This window comes from Amblyomma americanum, chromosome 8 (genome assembly GCF_052857255.1).
Source record: "Amblyomma americanum isolate KBUSLIRL-KWMA chromosome 8, ASM5285725v1, whole genome shotgun sequence".
Classification (NCBI taxonomy): domain Eukaryota; kingdom Metazoa; phylum Arthropoda; class Arachnida; order Ixodida; family Ixodidae; genus Amblyomma; species Amblyomma americanum.
Window position 1 is genome coordinate 35,901,046 of NC_135504.1, and position 23,891 is coordinate 35,924,936.

Here is a 23,891-nt window from a genome sequence, read left to right on the forward strand (position 1 = left end):
GTCCTGCGAACTTTTGACCAACCCTGTACATCAGGATTCTAGCCTTCATCTGAACCAGGCTACTCGGAACATGGTGCAAAGACTGTTGTTTCACATGCAAGCGACTGAACGAACTGAGCAGCGCGACTAGGCGAAAAATTTGCAAACGTGGCAATCTGTTCGCTCAGGCCACTCGAGCCGCCGCGATCGCTCGAAACAGGTTTTTGCTCCGCGGCGGCGGAAATCGCGAACGTTTTCGCTTTTGCAGCGTTCTGTGCGACAAAGGCTCCCTTCAGATTCCTCGGGGGAGACTGGATTTCTGTGCTCCCTGGGAGCACTCCTGCGTGCATAGCATTTGACAGAAGTTTAGAGACCAGGGAGGAGGTCTGCTTCGACTTAGTGTAGCGGGGCGCTTGCAGTATCCGTGGAAGTCCTAAGCTTCGGAAGGGCTAGCATGAGGGTTACTCTATAACTATCAGGAGATTTGAAACGATCGAGGCGGATACATAACGAGGCACGCAGCATTGGCTGAGAAAGCAACTGTTTGGGCGCTAAACTTTACAAAGGATGTACGTAGGTGTGTGCGGCCATGATTAGAGAGAGTGCACATCACTACGCGTTTCATCGTCCTCATCTGACTTAAGCTAGCCTGAAATTATCGACCGACGGCCAGACTACTCGTGGCGCGGCGCCGCCACAACATGAACCTGCAACGATATAACCAACGACACGAGAGGGCAGGCAAGGCGCGTCTGGAGCTGCGTAATCGGTGTGAGACGAGCGGAGGTACATGGCCTTTTTGCGTCTCATATCATTACTACTGGTACGCTGCAAAGTTCAAGACGATGGTAACAAGGAACGAAAACAGACGGGCAACACGCTTAAGCGCACTTTATTGCGAAGGAAAGGAAAAAAGAATGCGAAAAAACCACACGTGGGTACTGACTGCATGATAGACGACATAGAGAATGACATTGACGTGTTGCCTCGTGGTAATGCGATAACTTCAAACTTTGATGATTTTTGAATCCAAAAAATGCCTGCGAATGTTAACCAACTAGCCCGAACAAAAGCTTTACTCAAAGCTTTACTCAAGACACAGAAGCTGACTGATTGACGACTTCATTGAACATTTCAGCGGGTGAGGGATTTACAGACTAACTGAGTGACTGTTTTATTGGTTGACTTACCTTTTGACTGATCCATCGATTCATTCATTCATTCTAACACAGGATACGGGTAGCAGTAGTACTTCGTGGAGGAGAGCCTCACAAAAGCGTCTTCAATTATGTCATCCTCTAAAAATTATACTGACAAACAGAAAGAGTGACTAGTTTTTGGGAACTTTATCCAAGTTCACAAATGGAAAAAAATACTGACAGGACGCTTACCACTGGTTAACGCGAGATTCAGCGACAGCTGTTAAGGTATTCATACTTCACGATATGCTGCGGTAGAAAATATGAGAGCGACCTCACATCTTTATATTTCTAGAGCGCTCTTTTTTTTAGTTTTCCACACATTGCCGTTTTTCGCTCAGGCTTCCTTTAGAGTCCGCCGCTCTAGAACCGCAGCGCCGTCTATGGTCCTCTCCTCTGCAGGCGGTGCGATTCGCAGCAGCTCCAGCAGATGACACTCCTCCGCTCTCGCCTTACCCTCCCTCCTCCTTCTGCTGTAGCCATGTTCTCGATGGTTACCGGCGTATACGCCTTCCTAGCCTCTCGCCATACCCTCCTCCTCTCACGGTACCCCTCCTCCTCCTTCGAGGGTAACTGCCCTTCCGTTGGTTCCCATGGCAACCAGCGACAAGGTTGCGCCTTCTTTCGCTCTCGAACCCGACCGCGGCGGCTGCGTTTTTATGCCGTACCTAAATCTCAAAGCAGCAGAGAGGAACAAAATCGACGCTCTCATAAGGAAGTGCGTCAAGAAAGCTCTAGGCCGGCCCATGTGCACATCCTCAGAAAAACTCCCAGCACTGGGCATACACTACACGCAGAAGCAGTCCAGACATCACAGCTAGAGAGACTCAGCACAACACATGCGGGAAGAGCCACACTAGCCAAAGTCGGACTCCAAACAGACAGGGGAGCTAGACAGAGGGAGGATATCGACATGGAGATTAGGAGCAATCTCAGGAATCCCCCCTTACCCAAGAACATGCACCCAGAAATAAACAAGAAAAGAAGACAAAAGCGGGCAGAGGTGATAGAACGCATCTACGGTGACAAGCCTCAGGAGGAGGTCGCCTACGTAGACGCAGCGGGCGATAGACATAGTCAGTACACGACCGTCGCGGTAGTGAACGGAGCGGGTAGCCCCATCACGGTCGCAGCTATCCTAGGGACAAAACACCGAGACGGCGGAGGAGGTCGCAATAGCACTAGCTTGCGTCGGTTAAAAAGCTAAATACGTCAAAAGCGACAGCAAAGCTGCAGTCCAAAACTTTAGTAGAGGGAGAGTCTCTCCCCTCGCCGCCAAAATTTTAAGACAAGCGACATTGAATAGAACAATCAATATAATCTGGACCCCCGCGCACGAATCTGTCCGTGGCAACGAGGCGGCCAACGAGGTAGCTCGAGATCTCTACTACCGAGCTGCACAAGACGGGCCACCGTTCGCAGATCACGGGAGAGAAGGGAGACTAATCTCCTGTCAGGAAGTTAGAGAATATTATAGACAACATCGCAGGTACTTTCCCCCACCTAGCAAAGCACTCAACAATCAACAGGCGGTGGCGTGGAGGCGTCTACAAACAGATGTCTACCCACACCCAATTCTAAGCAAACATGTCATTCCAGAAATAGAGGACGATAAATGCAAGAAGTGCGGGGCGAGAGGGACCCTCGACCACATAATATGGGAGCGTAGCCAATCCCCAGGCAGGGCAAAGGACATTAATAGTAGAGACGCCTGGGAGACCTTACTCCGGAGCACGGACCCTGAGCTCCAGCTCACCGCCGTCCGACTGGCTGAAGAGGCCGCCGGGATACAAGAGATCCTGGCCAGTATCTGACGCGACTACCCCATGCGGCCGGATCTCTCCCGATCCTCCTCCCTCAACTGAGGGTATGGGACAGGGGAGGTCTGGATGAGGTGGTCTCATTCTGTTGGACAATAAAGGTTTTTTCACTCACTCACTATGGAGAGAGAAAAAAAGCTTTATTGAGATCTCTTAAGAGATTGGCGGTTCGGTCTTCGTCTTCATCGCTGCCGACGCTTGACCTCTTTCGGCAAGGTTGGGCCCCTATTCCAGGGCTCCACTGAGCCTAGCTGTTTCGCTTGCGTGCTGCACTAGTGCCCTTTGGGCAGTGAGCTCGCAGCTGGTGAGCAGGCTCTTCCATTGCTCCGCACTCGGGGTTTTGTGTTGGTGGAATGCGTAGTTGCGTTCGCACTTTCAGGTGATATGGTATAGCGTGGGGTATAATAGTGAGAGACGGGCTAGTTGGTGACTATTAGTAGAGTGCATCTTGAAACCGCGCAAAAAAGACAAGGGACGAGGAAGAAACCTCGTCCCTCGTACCTTGTCTTTTTTGCGTGTTAGAGACTTATGCGGAGGAGGGTATCTAATCCTCCTTCCTCTGTGAAAATTCAATATCTCCGAATATCCGATATCAACGGTATAGTTTTTATGGAGGAAAAACGCTAAGGCGCCCGTGTGCTGTGCGATGTCAGTGCACGTTAAAGATCCCCAGGTGGTCGAAATTATTCCGGAGCCCTCCACTACGGCACCTCTTCTTCCTTTCCTCTTTCACTCCCTCCCTTATCCCTTCCCTTACGGCGCGGTTCAGGTGTCCAACGATATATGAGACAGATACTGCGCCATTTCCTTTCCCCCCCAAAAAAACAATTATTATTATTATTAACGGTATAGTGGTTACCCAGGGTTTGTGGCTGCTCAGCTCGGTACGTGATCTCGCGAGTGAGTTAAGCTATTCGCCTTTTCTTTACCCTCTATTCCCGTGTGTGCTGGAATCCAGATTATCCTGTGGATTGTGTTGTGTTTGAGATGCCCTACTTTACAGAGGATATTTAGGGCGGCTCTGCAGATTCTACCTTTCGTGTAGTTTCTGCATGCCTCTTTTCAGTCCGTAAGGATGTATAGTGACTTGTTTCTCCGGTTGCCTTCAGCCGCCGCCAGCGCCACGGCGACCTCCTCCGCCTCAGCTGCCGTATAGCTTCCGGTGGTTGCTCAGGTAAGCAGCTTGCCCGTGTTGTCTACCACTACGGCTGTTGCTCTAATGCATGGTGAATTGCAGCGCCTTCCAAGTTGGTTTATTTGGTTCAAATATATTATTGCTCCCAGCGGCTAAACACTTTTCATGCCTTTCGTGCTTTTTCAAAAGGCTGAAAAGAATGAAAATGAAAATTGCTTTTTCGGGAAGGAAATGGCGCAGTATCTGTCTCACATATCGGCGGACACCTGAACCGCGCCGTAAGTGGAGGGATATAAGAGGGAGTGAAAGAAGAAATGAAGAAACAGGTGCCGTAGTGGAGGGCTCAGGAATAATTTCTACCGCCTGGGGATCTTTAACGTGCACTGACATCGCACAGCACACGGGCGCCTTCGCGATTCGCCTCCATCGAAACGCGGTCGCCGTGGTCTGGTTCGGACCCGAGAGGAAAAGCGTAAAAAAGAATAAATAACTCGGAGCAAGCCTGCACGTGCCATCCGCGATAGAGGGATTTTACGACAGCGCGAGAATAACAACTTCCGCCGTAATGCATACTGTTTGCGTCAGCGCCAGCAGGCAGGATTTCTGCAACACAACCGCGATGGCTCATGTTGGCAGGCATTCACGGATACGATGCGGATGCAGCAGGCGCTAACCGCGTGTGGATGTGCTGGAAATAAAGAATAGCGTACAGGCGAAAGAAGTATAAAAGGGAACAGGCGAGCGAATGCCTTTGGGAGCTGGCCGCGCTGCACGTGCCTGTTCTAAAAACTGGAGGCCCGCCCCTTTGCGCTTGTAACGGGCGAGTCTCTAATTTTAAGAACAGCAGGTTTTCAAAAAAGTAACATTTATAAGAACTGCGCGTCTAAGTTAAAGAATAGAAAATTGGAGGACACTTAAGCTTCGCCTTTCAGAGCGGAACGCAAGAGCGTTTTGCTGCACTGCCAGGGACTCCACGGAACGCCACCACCCGTTCGGCGCGACACCTGGCCCGTTAGACAGATCGCTCTGCTCGTACGGTGAAACAGACGCGCGGAGCAGCAAACCACATAGAAGCGCTGCCAGGAGCCTTGCCGAAACGCGCGGGACTCCAGTTGCAGTCGCAGTTCGTCGGCACAGCCTTCTCGACAAACCCGATGCCAGGAACGCCAGCATAGCTTCCGCGCCGAACGAACGGGCAGCAAGCCGCAAGCTACGCGGTGAACGCGCTTTGGATGTGCGCGGCGTTGTTCGCCGCTCACCGCGTGATTCCCGCGTGCCCGCACGGCTCCACTGCGCCCGAACGAGACGAGCAGGAGGCGCTGATTTTGGCCTTCAAATGAGCCAGAGGTCAAACCTCTTACGGCGCGGTTGGGGGTCCACCGATATATGCGAGACAGTTACTACGCCATTTCCTTTCCGGTTCGGGCGTTCACCTATATATGACAGACAGTTACTACGCCATTTCCTTTCCGGTTCGGGTGTTCACCTATATATGTCAGACAGTAATTACTACGCCATTTCCTTTCCGGTTCGGGTGTTCACCTATATATGTCAGACAGTAATTACTACGCCATTTCCTTTCCGGTTCGGGTGTTCACCTATATATGTCAGACAGTAATTACTACGCCATTTCCTTTCCGGTTCGGGTGTTCACCTATATATGTTAGACAGTTACTACGCCATTTCCTTTCCGGTTCGGGTGTTCACCTATATATGTCAGACAGTTACTACGCCATTTCCTTTCCGGTTCGGGTGTTCACCTATATATGTCAGACAGTAATTACTACGCCATTTCCTTTCCGGTTCGGGCGTTCACCTATATATGTCAGACGGTAATTACTACGCCATTTCCTTTCCGGTTCGGGTGTTCACCTATATATGTCAGACAGTTACTACTCCATTTCCTTTCCGATTCGGGTTTCCACCTATATATGTCAGACAGTAATTACTACGCCATTTCCTTTTTCAATTTTGTTGGGGCTGTGGAGTACATTGCGAGGAGGAGCAGGAGGGATTTTTTGCTCACGGCCAAAGACGCCGACGACACCGGCTTTTCTGCGACACGAGCTCCTTAGCGCTGTCGCGTTAAAAGGTAGGGACCTGTGACGCGCACTGTCGTCCCGCTTTTCAATGCAGGTGACATAGAAGAGCGATGGGGAATGCATCCAGTGTTTGGAACAGCCCAAAATGCGCTACCGGCCCGGATCTAGAACCTCTCGTGCGTTATATTTCACACTGACTGCAGTGTAGAAGGATTCAAAAGTCGCAAAAAAGTTGAAATAATTAGCAATCCAACACTGCCAACATTAACGCCTCTCTACACACCATACACTGCATCCTCCTCCTTCAAACGCGCCACTCGTTCAAAACACCGTCCCCTCCCCTGCCCTCAAAATAACTCCCCACTCCAACCACAGTATATTACATAATTATGTAATCTCTTTACAACGTTCACGATAAGTTCACAGCCAGCATAGTATGCACAGCGAGCACATTGAGCCCTTTTCTTGAATTCCACTCTTTATATCGGCTACCATGTAGCACATACACATTTATACTACACATTTGTAGCAAATACACATTTTCCATGCCTGTCCTCCATGTGCAACTAGAGTCAGTGAATAAGTTTTCAGCTTATACAGCGACTATATGTGCAGTGGTATATAGCGTGGGCTTCATTTAAGGCATAGTTAGGAGCAGTGCTGGCTTCGTGCAACCAGATAGGTGCACGTGTTAAGGAAGTTAACAGTCAACAAGACCATGGAAAGCATAGGACAATGGGTCTATGTTTTTTGTTATTTGTGGTGAGCTACCTGCGGACATACCTGCCGCAGAACCAGCACTGGAATTAAACCTCTTAATCCCCCTCTCAAGGACGCATGAGAACCATACCGCCTGCTCTTGTTCGAGACCGGTGCTTGCGGGGACGTGCTCATATGCGTCGGCCTATAATATGCTAGCGCTGCACCTAACTATTGTCCTCCAGTTCGTCACGTCGGTGGTCGTAAAAACGCCGTTCGTGGCAGATCCCGTACGGCAAACTAGTCTGCTATTTTCGCAGGGCATATGCCCTGCTGAAATGCTGGCGAGGAGGCTATACGCGTATGCGAAGGACGTTACTGGAAAAAGGTCCACTCTTATTCAGACAGCTCAATCAAGATATACCTGTCACTTTGTTCTAAGAGAACAGACCTGCGCATCTTTATGTCTGCGGTAATTTTAGCTAGCGTACCAAGCGAAGGATGCAATCTAAAGCTAATTCTACAATAGTTTTTTTTTTTTCAACTGCGCTGCGCAGATGCTGCGAGTGTAGTCGCCAGTCTCTGCGAGCATCGTGAAAAACATATATGGCTAGGTCTATACAATTATAAAAATGGTCTATAGACAGTCTGTAGACTTCATATCAACTGTACTGCCTTTCTATAGATATTTCATTTTCTCTATTCATAGTCTGTATATTGTCTATAGTCAGAGCCTACTAAAAGCGTATGGCCATAAATATATACATCGTCTATAGACTGTCAATGGATTTGTATTGCCTATAGACTGTTATCTAGGATTTGTCTATATATAGTCTATAAACTTTATAGACAGAAGTCTGTGGGCAGTCTATAGACTGTCTAAAGAAATTTTTGTAAGGGTAAAAGTTTGAAACAGGCAAAATAAACTTGGCCAGCCAGAAAACTGGGTATGAAGTTGGTAGCCGTGTCTCCCCCTCAAATATCCTAGATTTCGTACAGCAGACGTGAATTATAGTCCCAGGACAAACAATAAGATGTTTAGCTTTTATTTTATTTTGATTATACGCAGGCAGATGAGCACGTGTGCTGGCAGTAAAATACAAAAAAAAACCTAAGTGTCTAAGCTGTGACGCCGCAATGTCAGCGTGCAGGTGGCCGTAGAAATCACGCATTTCTTTGATCATACTTTTTTAGAAGCCCCGGTTAGATCGCGCTAGCAGCTGCGACAAAAATTACATCCGTGAACGGGTGTATACGGCTCACATGTAGCTGATGTAAGAGGGCTGCGGTCCGGAAACGTTTCTGCGACCCTTGAACGCTCTTCCCATTTAGGTTTCCAATTACTCGCAAAACGGAAATTGTGAGCGCAGCAATACTTCGGAGGAAGGAGATCGTTGAGAACTAGGAAACTGCAACCCTCTGTCTATAGTTTCCATGTTTTTGAAAAACCTTATAAAGAGTACGAGAAGAAAACTCCATAGGGTTACTCCTTCGGAAACTCTCCGGGTTGTTACAATCATATAGCCCCCGAGAGACAACCGATTGATTCAGTGAATGTGAAGATCGATTAGGACCAAGTGGTACTAACTATTCTAGAGCCCTCCGCTGAGCCGTCAGGTAGCCCGCGTGGCGATGAAAAGAAATATAGTGCTCCATGTGGCCTGCGACGAACAAATCCTCAAACACAAAAATATTTCCAGCGGTTTAGCATTGCTCACCCCGAAATACCCTTACAGAAATTTCTTTAGATAGTCTGCAGACTGTCCATAGACTTTTTGTCTAAGAGGTCTATAGAATGGCTACAGAGAAAGCCTAGAGCAAAGTCTATGCACAATACAATTTCTATAGAGAGTCATAGAAAATCTATAGAATTATGGCAGTGTATACATTCACTAGACTTTCGTCCATAGAAGTCTATAGACTGTCAATGGACAGAAGGAAATACCTTTAAAGTCTATAAGAAGTCTAAAGACTGTTCGTAAACCACTTTTATAAGGGTATTGTGCGAAAGAAGGTTTTTGCAGGTGGACACTAGTATACCTGAAACGCAGTGTTGGCGGTAACGCGTTACAAGTAACGGCGTTACCGGTAACGCGTTACTTTTTTCGGTAACTTAGTAACGAACTCGTTACCATTTGGGAACTGTAACGGGTAACGTATTTGCGTTAACATTTTTCGGTAACGTTACGTGTGACGTTACTAGTTACTTTTTGTTTTAGTTGCCCCCTACTCCGCTCCTCCCCCCCTTTTTTTCAGAAAAAAAGCGCAGAGCACCTAAAGTGATGTTGCAAATGAACAAATAGGTGCTAATAATTGTTTTTTTTTGGGGGGGGGGGAAGGAAATGGCACAGTATCTGTCTCATATATCGTTGGACACCTGAACCGCGCCGTAAGGGAAGGGTAAAGGAGGGAGTGAAAGAAGAAAGGAAGAGATAGGTGCCGTAGTGGAGGGCTCCGGAATAATTTCGACCACCTGGGGATCTTTAACGTGCACTGACATCGCACAGTACACAGGCGCCTTAGCGTTTTTCCTCCATAAAAACGCAGCCGCCGCGGTCGGGTTCGAACCCGGGAACTCCGGATCAGTAGTCGAGCGCCCTAACCACTGAGCCACCGCGGCGGGTTTACAAATAGGTGCTCTCGGTGACTTTTTTTCCGGCTCGCATGCATGCCAGAAGACCTGCCCTTGATCACGCACCCAACTAAAATAATAGACAGAATAACCATAAAGCACGAAACACGTGCACGAACACGCATTCACACACTTGCCTTCACAACTCTCTACAGAGTGGAAGTGTGCCGAGCATTTTGGAACATCATACTTTTCAGAAGTATTGTAAATTTGTTCAGAGTTCAGCGATGTTTTCTTTGTGAAGTTAGAATTGATGATGCAGTGTCATATTGCGTTTAATGTCACATTCAGAAAATGGCTTCGCCATATGCCACAGAGTTAGAATCCACCACATGTAACTCTACAGGCAACTTTAGGCCACTATAACATTGCTGAGCTCCTGCACCTTTGTGCAAAGTAATTTCCTTAAATCAGGATTTCGCGTAAAATCGTTGTTTGGGCTAGAGGTTCTATGTGAAATATGAGCTTTATGAAATTGTTATCGTGAGTTCTTAAGGCGAAGACGCACTAATTAAAATTTATGGCCATGGACTAACGGCAAAGTAACGTGCGGTACTTTTTTTCGGTAACGGTAACGGTAACGCGTTACTTTTTATGTAGATAACGCAGGGGGATAACGCGTTCCTTTTTTCTTAGCGTAACGAGTAACGTATTTAGTTACGTTTTTTCGGTAACGCCTACAACACTGCGAAAGCTCGATTTAAAGCACGTTTCCTTTCGTTTCGTGACTTGAGCATAGATTGAAGTTGACGAAGACGACGACGTGCGACGCACAGCGTGAGAGTGTGTTGCCGAGGGATTGGCTAAGTATTGGGGAGCTGGTCCTGTTTTCCTTTTCCCCCCGTGCCTTTGCACCTTTTTTCTTGTGTGTATAACGCACGCGGTAAGTTTCTAAATCACAGGTAATGTCTACGCAGTCTCCCGGCCAGGGGAGGTCCCCTTGGTCGGCTTCCCTACCACCTCATGAGATGCCTCTGGAAGCCTTTCAACGCTCCGGCGTCCGCAGCATTCCTGTGGCGCTGGCGCCAAAGCATGGTGGTTCTATCAAATTTAACAATCCAGGGCCTGTTCGAGCTGCTCTCCAGGCGGCCACTTCCCTTTATGAGACAATCACTGAGGTAAGCCAGTTTGGACGTGGCGGGATTCTGTGCCGTTCACCAGACCTGTCGTGCGTAAAGGATCTTCTAAACTGCTCTTCTTTTGGGTCTCTTCCGACAAACAGTTTCATTCCGTCTCATCTGACCTGTACAAAAGGTTTGGTTCGCGGTGTGGACTCTTTCTTGTCTCCAGTTGAGGCCCTCGACCTTCTCTCTGCAGCGGGTGTCGTTGCTGTGTATCGCTGTAGCCGGGAGGTGAACAATGAATGGGTGCCAACGGAAACAGCTATTGCCACCTTTGCGGGTACAGCCTGCCCCTCAGGCATGGCCCCTAATCTCCCGTGTAGATCCCCTTCCGTCTAAGCCACTGCAGTGCAGCAATTGCTGGCGATATGACCATAGTGCTCGTGGCTGCAAGTCCACCTTGCGCTGTTGCAAATGCGGCAATGACCATCCAGCAGATTTATGCTCAGATCAAAACGAGAAGTGCTGCCTTTGTGGCGGGTCTCACGCTGCAAATTCCATGGACTGTCCTTCTTGGGATCATGAATTGCAAATTCCAGACATCACCGACCGCACACGCTGTTCGCGGCGCGAGGAAATATCAGAAATTAAAGACAGAGCTCACGGCCATGCAGGTGTGTCAGCCCGTTCAGGAGTGACACTAGATTCGTCTATCAGGCAATAGCGACCGCTGTGGAAGCCTCTATGGCTAAGATGGTTGACAGGATAGTGTCCACTGTCACAGAGTGCATATCTATGCTCTGGCAACACAGATTACCCAGGCCATGCAAATTGGAATGACTTCTGCCATGTCATCCATGCCTTCGTTAATTACCCAACACTCCTTGTCTGAGCAGTCTCAGCCCCAAGAACAAGTTACTGCTGTTTCTCCGCTTCCTCGGTCCACTAATTCAGATAATGCTCAGATTATTCATGATGAAGAGATGGTGGATTCGGATACGCGAATCCTCAAACGCAGCGGATCTCCTATGTTTAGCCCTTCTTCACATCCTGAGCCAAAATCAAAGAAGCAACAGATTGGCTGTAAGCCGAAAGAAACTATTTTAGGGCAGGCAGTTGCTGCTGCCCGGATTTCTCAACCATAGGGGTGTTAAGAGTTCTCCAGTGGAACTGTCGGTCACTTCTTTTCATTTGCAAAATTATTCTTCATTTCGACAAGATCGTCAGTCAAGAGGAGGAGGCTTACTCATACTAGTTTCTTCTAAATTTTGTCACAGGGCTAAGTCTACTTTTCAATCCTCTGCTATAGACTGAGTTATTGGCTTTAGACTTTGGGATTCCAGGGTGCTATTCCTTTTCATTAGTAAATGTTTATTTTCCTTGCGGTCCCCTGTCTGCTCCTTCACGCCGCATATGGAAGTTGATGAAGACAACGATGTATACAGTTCACAGCATGAAGTTGCTATCAAGGCTCCGCTGCAGGATCCCACCCTTAAATTTTTATTTGCACAGGTCTGGGTTGGCGCTTAATCCCGTCGGCGTATATTGTGGTGAGCACGAAACCATAGACCATTTTTTGTTGTTTTCTCGCCGGTACTCCATGATGCGAAGACGGTTTTTAGAGAAACCTCTACAACAGCTTGGCCTTTGTTTGAACAGCCCAGTCTTACTGTCGTTTGGAGCCACCATACTTCGGTACAGCCACAAGTCTGTTTTTACTGCCGTGCAATATTTTTTAATTGAATCAAGACGGCTACCTTGTTATTTTTATTTTTTCATTATTATTTTTATTCTTACAATTATCATTATCATTTAAATACTCGGCTATAAACATCAGTCTCGATCTCCTGCGTGCGTTATGCATTTCCCGTTTTCTTTCGTTGTTTATTTTTGTTTACTTCTTCCGTCCTTACCATCCATTTAAATTTCATCCAGACATTATTTACCTCAAAAACTCTATGTGCCCCCCAATTCTTGGCCAGTCCCCCTATGTGGGCATGTGCCATAGTATGAGCACAACAACAACAACAACAACAACAACAACAACAACAACAACAACAACAACAACAACAACAACGACGACGACGACGACGACGACGACGACGACGACAACAACGACGACGACGACAACAACAACAACAACAACAACAACAACAGCAGCAGCAGCAGCAGCAGCAGCAGCAACAACAACAATACGAGCCGTGATCGGCTGCGGCGATAGCATAGTGCTCTCGTGCAATGGCCAGCCAAGCAGCCGGTGTGAAACCCAGTTGCGGCAATATTTATTACATTTCTCCAGGTCACCCTCATTCAAAGTCTCGTTTATTTCTCGCCATTTTCCGCATCATGTGATTAATTTCAGAGGCTTCACCACACGCCCGAATTATTGAGGTTAAGAGGTCATAGTGGTGGTTACACACTAAAACATGAAAAACATCCCTATACTGTATTTGTACATGCAATTCATAGGATAAGTAGTGCATTGGACATGCATGCATGCTTACAGAGCTATATGCGCATTTTTGGCGGTCAAGCATCTCAGGTGCTTAGACTGAAGGACGATAAGCACCACAGAAACCGTATAAATAAGCATAATTTGTAGAATTTCATTAAGAAAGGAGAGTGAAAAATGAAACCGCATGTCCGATCGAAACTGTAAATTCAAGACATCACTGGGAGCCTTGATAGGAATGCATACCACAAAGGGACAACAAATCAGGTGACCGAAAGCAAAGCTCAGAACTAAGCAACCCAACATTCTATTTCAAAACACAAACTATTGCACGATACATTGTTTATTCGTAATAAGAACGCAAGTAGAATTACTGTGCTCTGCACGTTAAAGTAATGGTTGGTTGGTTGGTTTTTTGGGGAAAGGAAATGGCACAGTATCTGTCTCATATATCGTTGGACACCTGAACCGCGCCGTAAGGGAATGGATAAAGGGGGTGGTGAAAGAAAAAAGGAAGTAGTGCCGCAGTGGAGGGCTCCGGAATAATTTCTACCACCTGGAGATCTTTAAGGTGCACTGACATTGCACAGTACACGGGCGTCTTAGCGTTTTGCCTCCATAAAAACGCAGCAGCCGCAGACGGGTTCGAACCCGGGAACTCCGGATGAGTAGCCGAGTGCCCTAACCACTGAGCCACCACGGAGGGTTTAAAGTAGTGGGAACATCAAATTTTTCTGAGTGTGTTTTCGCTCTGGAATGATGCGTAATTAGTGAACATGGATCACCACGTGGAATTGGTCAGTTCTCTTTTTTTTCTTTTTTTTTATTCGAGAAGTGTGCCATGAGGCATAAGTTGAAAAAGGAAAGGGGGGAAGGAATGCACGGGATTGAAAGTTAAAAGAAGGAGTGAAGAACCGTTGCGCTGAGGTAGTCGCAGAGGTAGTTAATGAAACGGTTGTCCATTGTCCACTTCACGAAGTCACTGTCGCGGTTCCACCGCAGGCCCACCTCCCTGAGGAGCCGTTTTCTGATAGCAGCCGTCGCTGGGCACGTCCACAACAAGTGCCGCACATCACATATGTCCGGTGCAGCGCCACAGTGAGGGCACCTGTCAGGTAGTGGCAGATCTTTGGCACGCCACCGATGACGGACAGATGGTGTCAGAGCCGCCCCTGCCCGAATCCGGCGCACGGATACCTCCTCCTGCCGAGTAAGACTACGGGGGAGAGGGTGCGAACACGGAGGAATTAGAGCGCGTGTTCGCTGGCGCAGAACTTCGGAATCGGAAACGTGGGACAGGAACGGATCTGGGGGAAGAGGGGAAGGTGGTGGATCGTCTAATGTATGAAGATGAGTCATAGCATCCGCTTGAATGTTATGTGGATCCTGGGCATGGCCGCGAATCCAGTGTATGCGCACAGGACATGGATACTTTGCGCAGAGCACATGAATAGATTGTGAAATCTGGAACGTTCGTCGAACAGCCTTAAGCTGTTTAAGGGCGGCGCGGGAGTCGGTGTAAATGTGAACTGTATTGAATGTTGGAACGAGCGGAAGGGAAGCAATGGCATTGTAAATGGCTTGAAGTTCCAATGCCAGGGGAGTGCACGTATCCGCAGTATACGTCGTGCGAGAGTTGAGATGCGGATGAGATGGACTATACACAGCAGTAACTTCCCTCTCTGCAGAATTAGATGCATCCGTGTATAATATGCACCCTTCAGGCAGATACGCTGCTGATACCGACGGGGAAACAGTGGGGCGATTGTCAGTGAGCTGGCAATAGGACCACGGTGGAAGTGTCTTTAAACGATGAAGTTTGAGAGACTGTTTTCGAGCTCTATTTGCCACCCGTTGGTCGATGATTTCACTGAGTGTATTAAGTTGGGCGAACTCCTGTAGCACAGGTATGTTAAACGATGCAGATATGTTATGACGCGCATAGCCTCACGATTGATAGCTTCAAGGGAGTCCCACTGTCTGCGGGTGAGACGTTGAAATTGTGCCTGATATACTATCCGTGGCTGAAGGATAGAGCGCACAAGCTGGCGGGCCGTATGAGCACGTGCGCCACCAGAGCGCATAGCTATGCGACGAATCAGACCTAGAGTAGCGTGAGCCGATTTACGGGTGGCTGTCAGCCACGGGGTGCCAGTCCCAGATGTATGGAGGAGAAGACCAAGAATACGAACAGTTTCTACCTGAGGAATCAGAGAATTATGTACCGTAAAATTTAAAGGGGGAGCTTTCCGTAAGGCGGCTTTATTTCCAATTCGAATGAAACATGATTCAGTAGGAGAGAGTGTTAGACCCAGAGGTGGGAGGCGAGATGTCAATACATCCAGCGCGTGTTGAAGGACCGACTGATGAATAGACGCATCTGGATGACAGCCCCACAAGGTGATATCATCGGCATATGCAAGTACGCGGATAGAAGAGATGGTCTCTAGGGCTCGAATAAGAGGAATTAAAGCCACATTAAATAATGTTGGGGCGAGAACGGAGCCCTGCGGCACTCCTCTATTGGAAGTGAAATTACCAAAGGGCTTTCCGTGGACACGCACGCTGAAGGTTCGATTTGCTAAAAAGGCGTGAATGGAGAGGAGGAACCGGTGAGGGAGACCAAGAGTTTGAAGGGAGGCAAGAATGGCAGAGTGAAGGATGTTATCATATGCCTTTGTTATGTCAGTAGCGATTACGGTTCGTACAAGGTGACTCTGTGGAGAGTGGTCAAGCACGTCAGCAGCCAAAGTAGCAAGGCCGTCCTCCGTTTCAATTTGTGGGCGGAAACCAATTTGGGAATCTGGGTAACAATCATGGGATTCCAGCTACCATGATAAGTGTGCGGCTAGAATGTTTTCATAAAGCTTGCAGATGGTAGGGGTAAGGGAAATTGGACGAAGAGCCGAGAGAGATACTGGAGGCTGGCCTGACTTGGGTATTGGAACCCCAATAGAATGCTTCCAGTCTCCCGGCATGACGCCAGAAAGCCACACTTCGTTAAAAGTATCAAGTAGGGTTTCCAAAGCCCTCCCTTCCAAGTTACGGAATAAGGAGTTAGGTATGCCGTCGTGCCCCGGAGTAGTAGTAGTTTTTAAGCGGTCAATGGAGGCCAGCAGCTCTGCCATGGTGAGGTCAGAAGTAATCCCATCGGGGGGCTCTGTTACCGATAAATCAGGTGGAGACGTAGCGGTGCAGTCATGGTTTGGAAAAAATTGACGGGCCGCTTGTTGTGCAAACGTGTCCTCATCCACATTGAGCGCGAGGCGAATGCTCTCTGTGTAATCTGCAACCTGAGAAGGGCGCTCCATGGCGTGAAACACTCTCCAAAGATGTCGATTGCCCTGCGTAGAGGACAGGCGGGCACACCATGCAGCCCAGCGTTGCCTGCCTAGCCGCTTTGCATAGCGCCGCGCCCGTGCGGTAGCACAATGAAGAGTAGGAAGAGCCGAAGGGTCATCGTTGAAGTTACCACCGTTGAAGTTACCACCAACTAGAATAGGGATACCCGAGTTGGTAGAACGTAGAAAATGAACCCATCCCTGATTGGGAGATGCGGAGCCAGGACGACTATAAAAAGAAACTAGAATAAGGGGTGTGCGTGCAGGTTTTACGAGAAGGGCGACAACCTCTTGACGTGTGTTGCACCACCGTGAAAGGTCGAGCGGTGTGTGCGGAACTGAACTGTGAATATAAATTGCAGATTTACCTGGGCTGAGGGAGGAGGCGGTGCAACGGCGATCAGGGATAGATGGTGAATGGTATGCGCAGAAACCTGAAAGGCGTGGGAGTGCATTATGCTCTTGCAGTAGGAACGCCCATGCCCTCAGCTTTCCGTCGCGAAGGCGGATGTACACTTCAGAGGCCTTATTAGCGAATCCTCGACAGTTCCACTGCACCACCACCGATGATGATGCGCTATCCATGACGAGGCCGAAGAGCTTCCACGATGAGGGATGTCACCCACCTGCTTCATCAGCGCTAATATCTTATCCACTGTCGGGGTAGTCACGGCTAACAGGTGGTCGGCACCTGATTGTGGGCCAGTGCTTACCCTAGGTGATTCCTCTGATGATTGCTCCCGAGTTATGAGAATTCTTCGAGAGGATTGAGAACGACGCTGTTCCCGGCGCTGGGTGAGTCTAGTCGGCGGCGAGCCTCCGCGATTGCATTGTCTAAAGCTGTGTCTTCCTCTGTGGTATCCACATGTGATGGATGCACTGGACGTTTTGGCGTACCATTTGATCCGGGAAGGTGAGCTGCTTGTGCATATGTACGCTGGCGAGGAGACGTATGGTGAGCAGCAGGCTCAGATAAAGGAAGTTCAGGGAAGTCGTTGTCGTCACATGCGAGAGCTGCAAAGCGATTACTTGTAGGAACATCCATTTTTGCAGGCGACTTGTGAAACTTCTTCGCTTGCTTCTTCTTTGGACAAGCGGGGGAGCGAATGTCATGGTCCGGCGATTTGCACAGGGCACAATGAGCTGTTGGTTCATTCATGTCGGCCATAGCTGCTGGATTAGGGCAGGTATTTTGCATATGTCCTTCTTTGTGGCAGTGATAGCAAAAAATACGACGAGGTCGGAAGGGCTGTGGCTTGACGATCGCACCGTAGTAGGTAAGGTACTTCGGGAGAGTCAACGGACCTTGCAGGATGAGCAGGTATGAGCCCCGGCGACCCATAGGCCTTGCTTGCAGTACAACATGAGTTGAGCAGCGAATATTTGCGCGCACCTCCTCGGGAGGGCTCGTGCTGTCGACATGATAAACCATGCAGCGGAGTGTGTCAGGACCAGATGCAAAATATATTTGCACCGGGACATGCTTGCTGTCATCCAGGGGGATCCGCGTAACTGCGCAAAGTTTCTGGGCGTCCATCAAGGATGACAAGTTTACCGTGATGGTGTTCGATGGGCGATGGACGACAAACCCGCAGTAGTTCGAAGAGCCAAGGGCATGGTCAATTGTGGCTTGAACATTCCGGGCAGGGATGGCAGTCATATCAAAGCGCAATGTAGGCTTGATGGTAACGCGGAACGAGTTCGCAGCAGGCGGAAGAGAGCCTTGACTCACGGGAGGCATATGTGGAGGAGGCTCAGACGCTGGTGACGGCCCTTGGTGGGAATACTGAACTGGCGCGACGGGCACAGTTTCTTGAGGGAGTGCCACGGGCACGGAGGCGGTAGAGCAGTCCATGTCACAGGCCAAAGTCGTAGCATCGGAAGACGGCGCAGGCTGGAGGCCGAGAGGCGCTGACGATTGCGTGGACGTGGAGGCTGCGTCAGGTGGCAACACAGCGGGCATCCGCGTAGCCGTCGTCGACAACGCAGAATCCATGCAGACGCGTAGCGCGGCCTCGCTCGGCAGCGCCGAGCTAAGCCTAGCTTGCCCCTGAGGGCTCCGGTTGGGTTTTCTCACTTGAGAATGCGCCCGCCGTGCCGGGAATTTCTCTGCAGGGGCGTCGTCAGCATTCGGTCTCACGGAGGGCACTGTCCGACCCACGCCACACGCGAGAAGACAGCGAAGAGCGAAAACACAGACCTAGAAGGAAGGAAGGAAGGAAGGCCTCAGACGTTGCTGGCACATACCCACTACGGGGGAGTGGCCAAGACACAGGCGGTTACTTACTGGATACAGGAAAGTTTTGACGGGAAAAGGAGTGGTAATAGTATGTAGTCTAAGAGATTGGAAAAGGGAAGGAAAGGGGTCCAGTTAACTTGGAGATCAAAGACGGGACAATTGCTTAATGTGCATAATAGTACACAATGCCTGTAATGTTGCAATGTCGTACTGATTGAGGGCGGGAAAAAGAAATTAGAATGGGAGTCGCTGCGTTTCTTGAAGAAAATTTTGCACAGCAGAGCGCACACTCCTGTCGCTTCGTCCAAGCAAAGAAGCGCCAATGGAAAGAACAACCGCGGAAGACACAGGCAAGCCCAGTTGATGAAATGGAATCTGCAAAATACTCTTCCTCAAATGAGAAAAGCGGCGGCAGAACAGCAGGAAGTGATCTATTGTCTCAGGTTCGGCACAAAAAGGGCACAGTGGGGAAGCTGCCAGGCCAGATCTGTGAAGGTAGAAATTTAGAAGAGAACCCGGCAACGCAAGCGCGTGAAAGAGACCTCTAGTCTGCGTGAGCGCCAGTCTTTGCTACTCCAAGGATGCAGAAGATGCTGATATTCGGGAGATGATGTAAGAGCCGAGGCAGCAAATTCCTGAAATATTGTGTAGCTGCGAAACCTCACCGCAGCTGTATATGCACATGATTGCAGGACAGCAACAATTGGGCCGCTGAGAGAGGCTCTTGCTAAGGAATCTGCAACCTCATTTAAGTGAAAGCCCATGTGACCGGGTACCCAAAGCAACCTTACCGAATTTAGATGGAGCGGAATCAGGAACTTAAAGAGGTGTAACGGCCGAGAGTCAGTGGGTGAGGATAAGGAAGAGCAAATGGACAGAGAGTCTGTCATAACCACGACCTGGGAAACTGTAGATTCTAATTTTCGTAAGGCTAAGATTACTGCTAATAATTCAGCCAGAAAAATGGAGTGAAGTCAGGAAGACGGAGAGAAAAAGACCAATCCAGTGAAGGCGAAAAAATTCCCACACCTGCCTTTTCGCGATCCTGCGAGGCATCAGTAGCAATAAGAACATGAGAGGGAAAGGACCTTAGGTGGTCCTGCAATAGACCCCGAAGAAGTGGGAAGGGCTGCAGCTTTGCATTCGATGGGAAAATATCATCGAATTCAATCTGGACAGATGAGGAGTTGTTAAATATTTGGCGGACATCTGTGAAATGAATATTTATGCGATCAAGGAGGGACTGCACGTAACATATCTGCGGGGTATGAAATCGAGACCAGGCAGCACTAAAAAAGGCGGAAGGTTGACTAAGAAATATTATACTGGAAGCGTGAAGAGGTGAGTCGCACAATTTTAAAAATGTTTGAACTGTTAAAAGGCGAAACCTAGCTGATAACGAAGGCATTCGCGCCTCAAGGTGCAGAACAGCATTGGCGACATATTTTGGAAGCCCCAGACAAAGGCGCAACGCCTCACGCTCCAAAAGCACAAGAGGGCGAAGTTTATAGGCAGGAGCTCCTGAGAATAAAACACACCCGAACTCCAAAATTGGGCGGACGTACATTTTATAAATCATCAGAAGCGTATGCCTCCTCATGCCTGACCTAGCACTACAAAGCCTGCGCAGGATGCCAATGGCCCGAACTCCTTTTGCAGAAACTTGCTCAATGTGGGGCCGCCAGGAGAGAGTAGGGTCGTATATTACACCGAGATACTTCACCGTCTGAACTTGAGGTACTATGTTATTTCTATTTTCCGTCTGAACTTGAGGTAATATGTTATTTCTATAGACCAGGCAGATATTTACTGGAACAGAAACTGGAAATACTAACAATGCGCATTTCTTCACATTAAGGGACAGATGAATTCTTCCTAGCCAGTTGTCAAGAACATTGAGGTAATTTTGTAGGGTTTGATAAAGAGTGTGAATGTCACTCGCTGATGCAAAAAATGCAATATCGTCGGCGTACACATAAGTTTTCACATTTTGAATGCATAGAATTGAGCTTAGAAAAATGTTAAAAAGAACAGGTGAGAGAACTGATCCTTGCGGAACACCTCTTGTCTGTGGAAATCTCCTTGAGGAAACACCATTTTGGGAGCAGTAAAATTCTCTATTTTCCAAAAAAAACAGATATCCAGGCTACAAAATAGCTTGGGAAGTTGAGTTCCTGTAATCTTAGTAATAGAGTCGAGTGCTCCACGCTGTCGTATGCTTTACTGACATCCAAGGTGACAAGCGCAGCAAACTTTTTTCTGTTGCGAGATAATTTAATACGACTCTCAAGGTCAGTATGAGCACACCAAATTGAACAACCCGGCCTGAAACCAATTTGGCATGGATTCAATACAGCATTTTCTGAAATGAATGACATGACACCGCTGAGAAGGACCCTTTCCACCAATTTCACAAGGTTCGATGTTAACGAAATGTTAACCTAGAAGCAGACACGTAGCCACCCACTAGGTCTTCGTCTTCTTCTTCCCCCGTTGCCAGCAGGTCAGTTCTCAATAAATACGTTGTAATTGAATTTTTTTCTCTGTAGCTTCAGTTTCGGTTTCAGTTTCAGTTGCCCTACGATGATTGTGACGTCACAAGTAAGTATGAGACCACATGAGGCATATAAAGACTGCAATATGGATCGATGGATGAATGCAAAAACTTTATTCAGCAAGAGAATTCGAGGCCCGCGGGCCTCCTGGGTCTCCTCACGACCCCACTCACGGTCTGAACGTTCACGCGGTGTTGGTCCATGACGTATGCCGCCCGGCTGACGGCAATCTTCTGCCTGCATGCACACAGGTCCACTGACCGCAGTGAGGTCTTCCAGTCCTCCCAGGTTCAGAGAGGCACCGGCCCGACGGGGAGAGCGGACGCCGGGGATGATAGGAGGATGTGGGTAAGGGTGACCTTGGGGCGAGAGCACAAAATGCATATGGGGGCTACCGGCATAAATTTAGAAATATTGGCTGGTGCAATACGGTCACTGCTTTGATCGTTGTAATTCTTACGCTAAACTGCTTCAGAAGCCGGAACGGCAGCGAGTGAACAAGTAACAGTTATTGAAGTTTCTGTTTGTCTCACATGATCTGGCACTCACCTGTGACGTCGCAGTCGCCCTTCGGCTTTTGGGTTTGGTTTTATGGGGGTTTAACGTCCTAAAGCTACCCAGACTATGAGGGACGCCGTAGTGAAGGGCTCCGAAAATTTCGACCGCCTGGGGTTCTTTGACATGCACTGACATCGCACAGTACATGGGCGTCTAGCATTTCGCCTCCATCGAAATGCGACCCCGCCGTGGCTGGGATCGAACTCGCGTCATTGGGGCCAGCAGACGAGCGCCATAACCACTGAGCCACCGCGGCTGCTCGCAGTCGTCTATCGACTGCTGAAACCGAAAGCGGAAACTGCATGGAAGAATAAATTCAATTACAAGTTAGGCACAGAGCGGAAGCGAATTTCACGTAGTTATTAATGCGAGAGCATCTGTCGCACTACTTGGCTCATTGTGCGAAAACCCTGCCGTCATGAGAAAACCGTGGCAGGCACGCGTGGCAGAAACGCGGCACGCGAATGACGTCATCACCCCTCCTGAAGAAACAGGCGGCCAGTTTTCATTGGGTTCAGTGACGTGGCGACGCCAAGCCAGGACATCAACTACGACCCGTCGAGACCAGTCTGCTTCGGTGCAGGCGGAGATATGTGCGCCGCGGAGTTCGTTGAAACGGGACTCGTGGTCTCTCCACGCAGCTGGTATGACGAAGAAGGCCGAAGTTTCTGACGTCAGTCACGTGGCGCCAGACCTGCGTCCGAATTCCGGTTCCATCCGTCGTCATGCAACGGAGCCTGGCAGCATGCACGCAGGTTGTATACGTGCAAAGTTAGGAGGTCGAGTCGACGGGGCCCTCTTTCCTGCTCTGTTCGTTACTGCTGCGGTTGCCCTTGTTTGTGTTTGCAACCGCTCCCGGCAAGAGCTGGGAAAGGGGGGGGGGGGCATTCCTGCTGTCGATGCCAACTTGTTTTGACTGTTGTTCGACGACCTTTTTTGCGTCGACGGAAGAGCGTTTTGTTTCGACTGTTTGACCTGTATACCTGTAGTTCTTGCATTTCAAGCCAGTGTTGTCCTTTCTACTGCAAGGTCGAATAGGCTCTATGGGCGATAAAAACGCACAAATGTGTAAATTAATTTATGCATTCATAAATAACTTCCTGTATCGTTGGCATGTTCCAAAGGTGTCCTAAATCTTAGCTAGAGTGTTTGAGTGGGCGGCATGCCTTTAACTGAAACTGTTAGATGGAGATCGGATAATATAGGTTCCGTCCAGCCAACGGTAGAACGGCAATGAACGAATGCGAAAAAATCCCAAAAATCAATGCATATAATCCGAAGAAGTCAGGTTGGTTCGACCTGTGTTGGTTACATTGGTCAAATTCGAAGACTGCCAATAAATGAATCAGAGAACACACATGGCTTTGATGAAGAGAACCCTTATAACTCCTGTCACATTGTCGCCATGTGGGTGTGCAGCTCAGAATTTCACGCGAAGGAAACATCGCTATGGGAAAGAACGCCAGCGTCGGCTAAAGGAGCGCCAGCATCATGGGAAAGAACGTCAACTTGCTGTCTAGCGAGGTTGCACGGAGTCTGGGAAGGCATACAATTGAAGGTGCATATGTCACCGGTTCGAATACCTGTGGCAAGCTAGCGTCCAACTTGACTGAAACGTCTAAGCTATGCATGCAACGATAAATCGTCTGTCACCACCTGGAACGCTGTACTACAAAAGGTCGCGTCACATTTTTGTACAAATGAGTCGGGAAAACTGGCGCCACATTGAGATCAGCCTGTGGGGAATACATATAGACGGACGAACGACATGTATATGATTGCCTGAAATAGCGGTGCTCAGCTTGCTGCGTGCGTTCTGCGACCGCTTGATGACGTCACCCTATTTTTCTTTCCATCGCTGAAATTTTGTGCACCATCTACGAGTACAGTCACAGACGCCGCCAGCTTTGCTCGTAATAGGACTAGTAATGCTTGCTTTAACATTAGAAAACTGCCATGCGCTTACATTCCTATGCGGATTATCTCATTGTCAACATGTTTTTTTTTTCATTTGTCACGTCACACTCTTCCACTGTATACCCTATAGCTCTTGACTTTGTTTTGTGTGTTTGAATTCTATTGAAGCCAAATGCTAGTGTCAGCGGTGTGCCTCCATCCGTTTGCTCCTGTTCTCAACAATTGCACGGACCCCATCTTGATGGAACAGTTGCCACGTTAT

The 23,891-nt window shown here is 48.7% G+C and overlaps 1 protein-coding gene across 1 annotated transcript in view; it reads left to right on the forward strand.

The window, feature by feature from the left end:
- Positions 1-23,891, forward strand: part of LOC144102305 (uncharacterized) — a 31,663-nt gene that overhangs the window by 1,723 nt on the left and 6,049 nt on the right. The window contains exon 2 of the mRNA XM_077635609.1: positions 4,108-4,172. Within this exon, the coding sequence (XP_077491735.1) occupies positions 4,108-4,172 (65 nt within the window). The remainder of the gene's footprint in view (positions 1-4,107; positions 4,173-23,891) is intronic.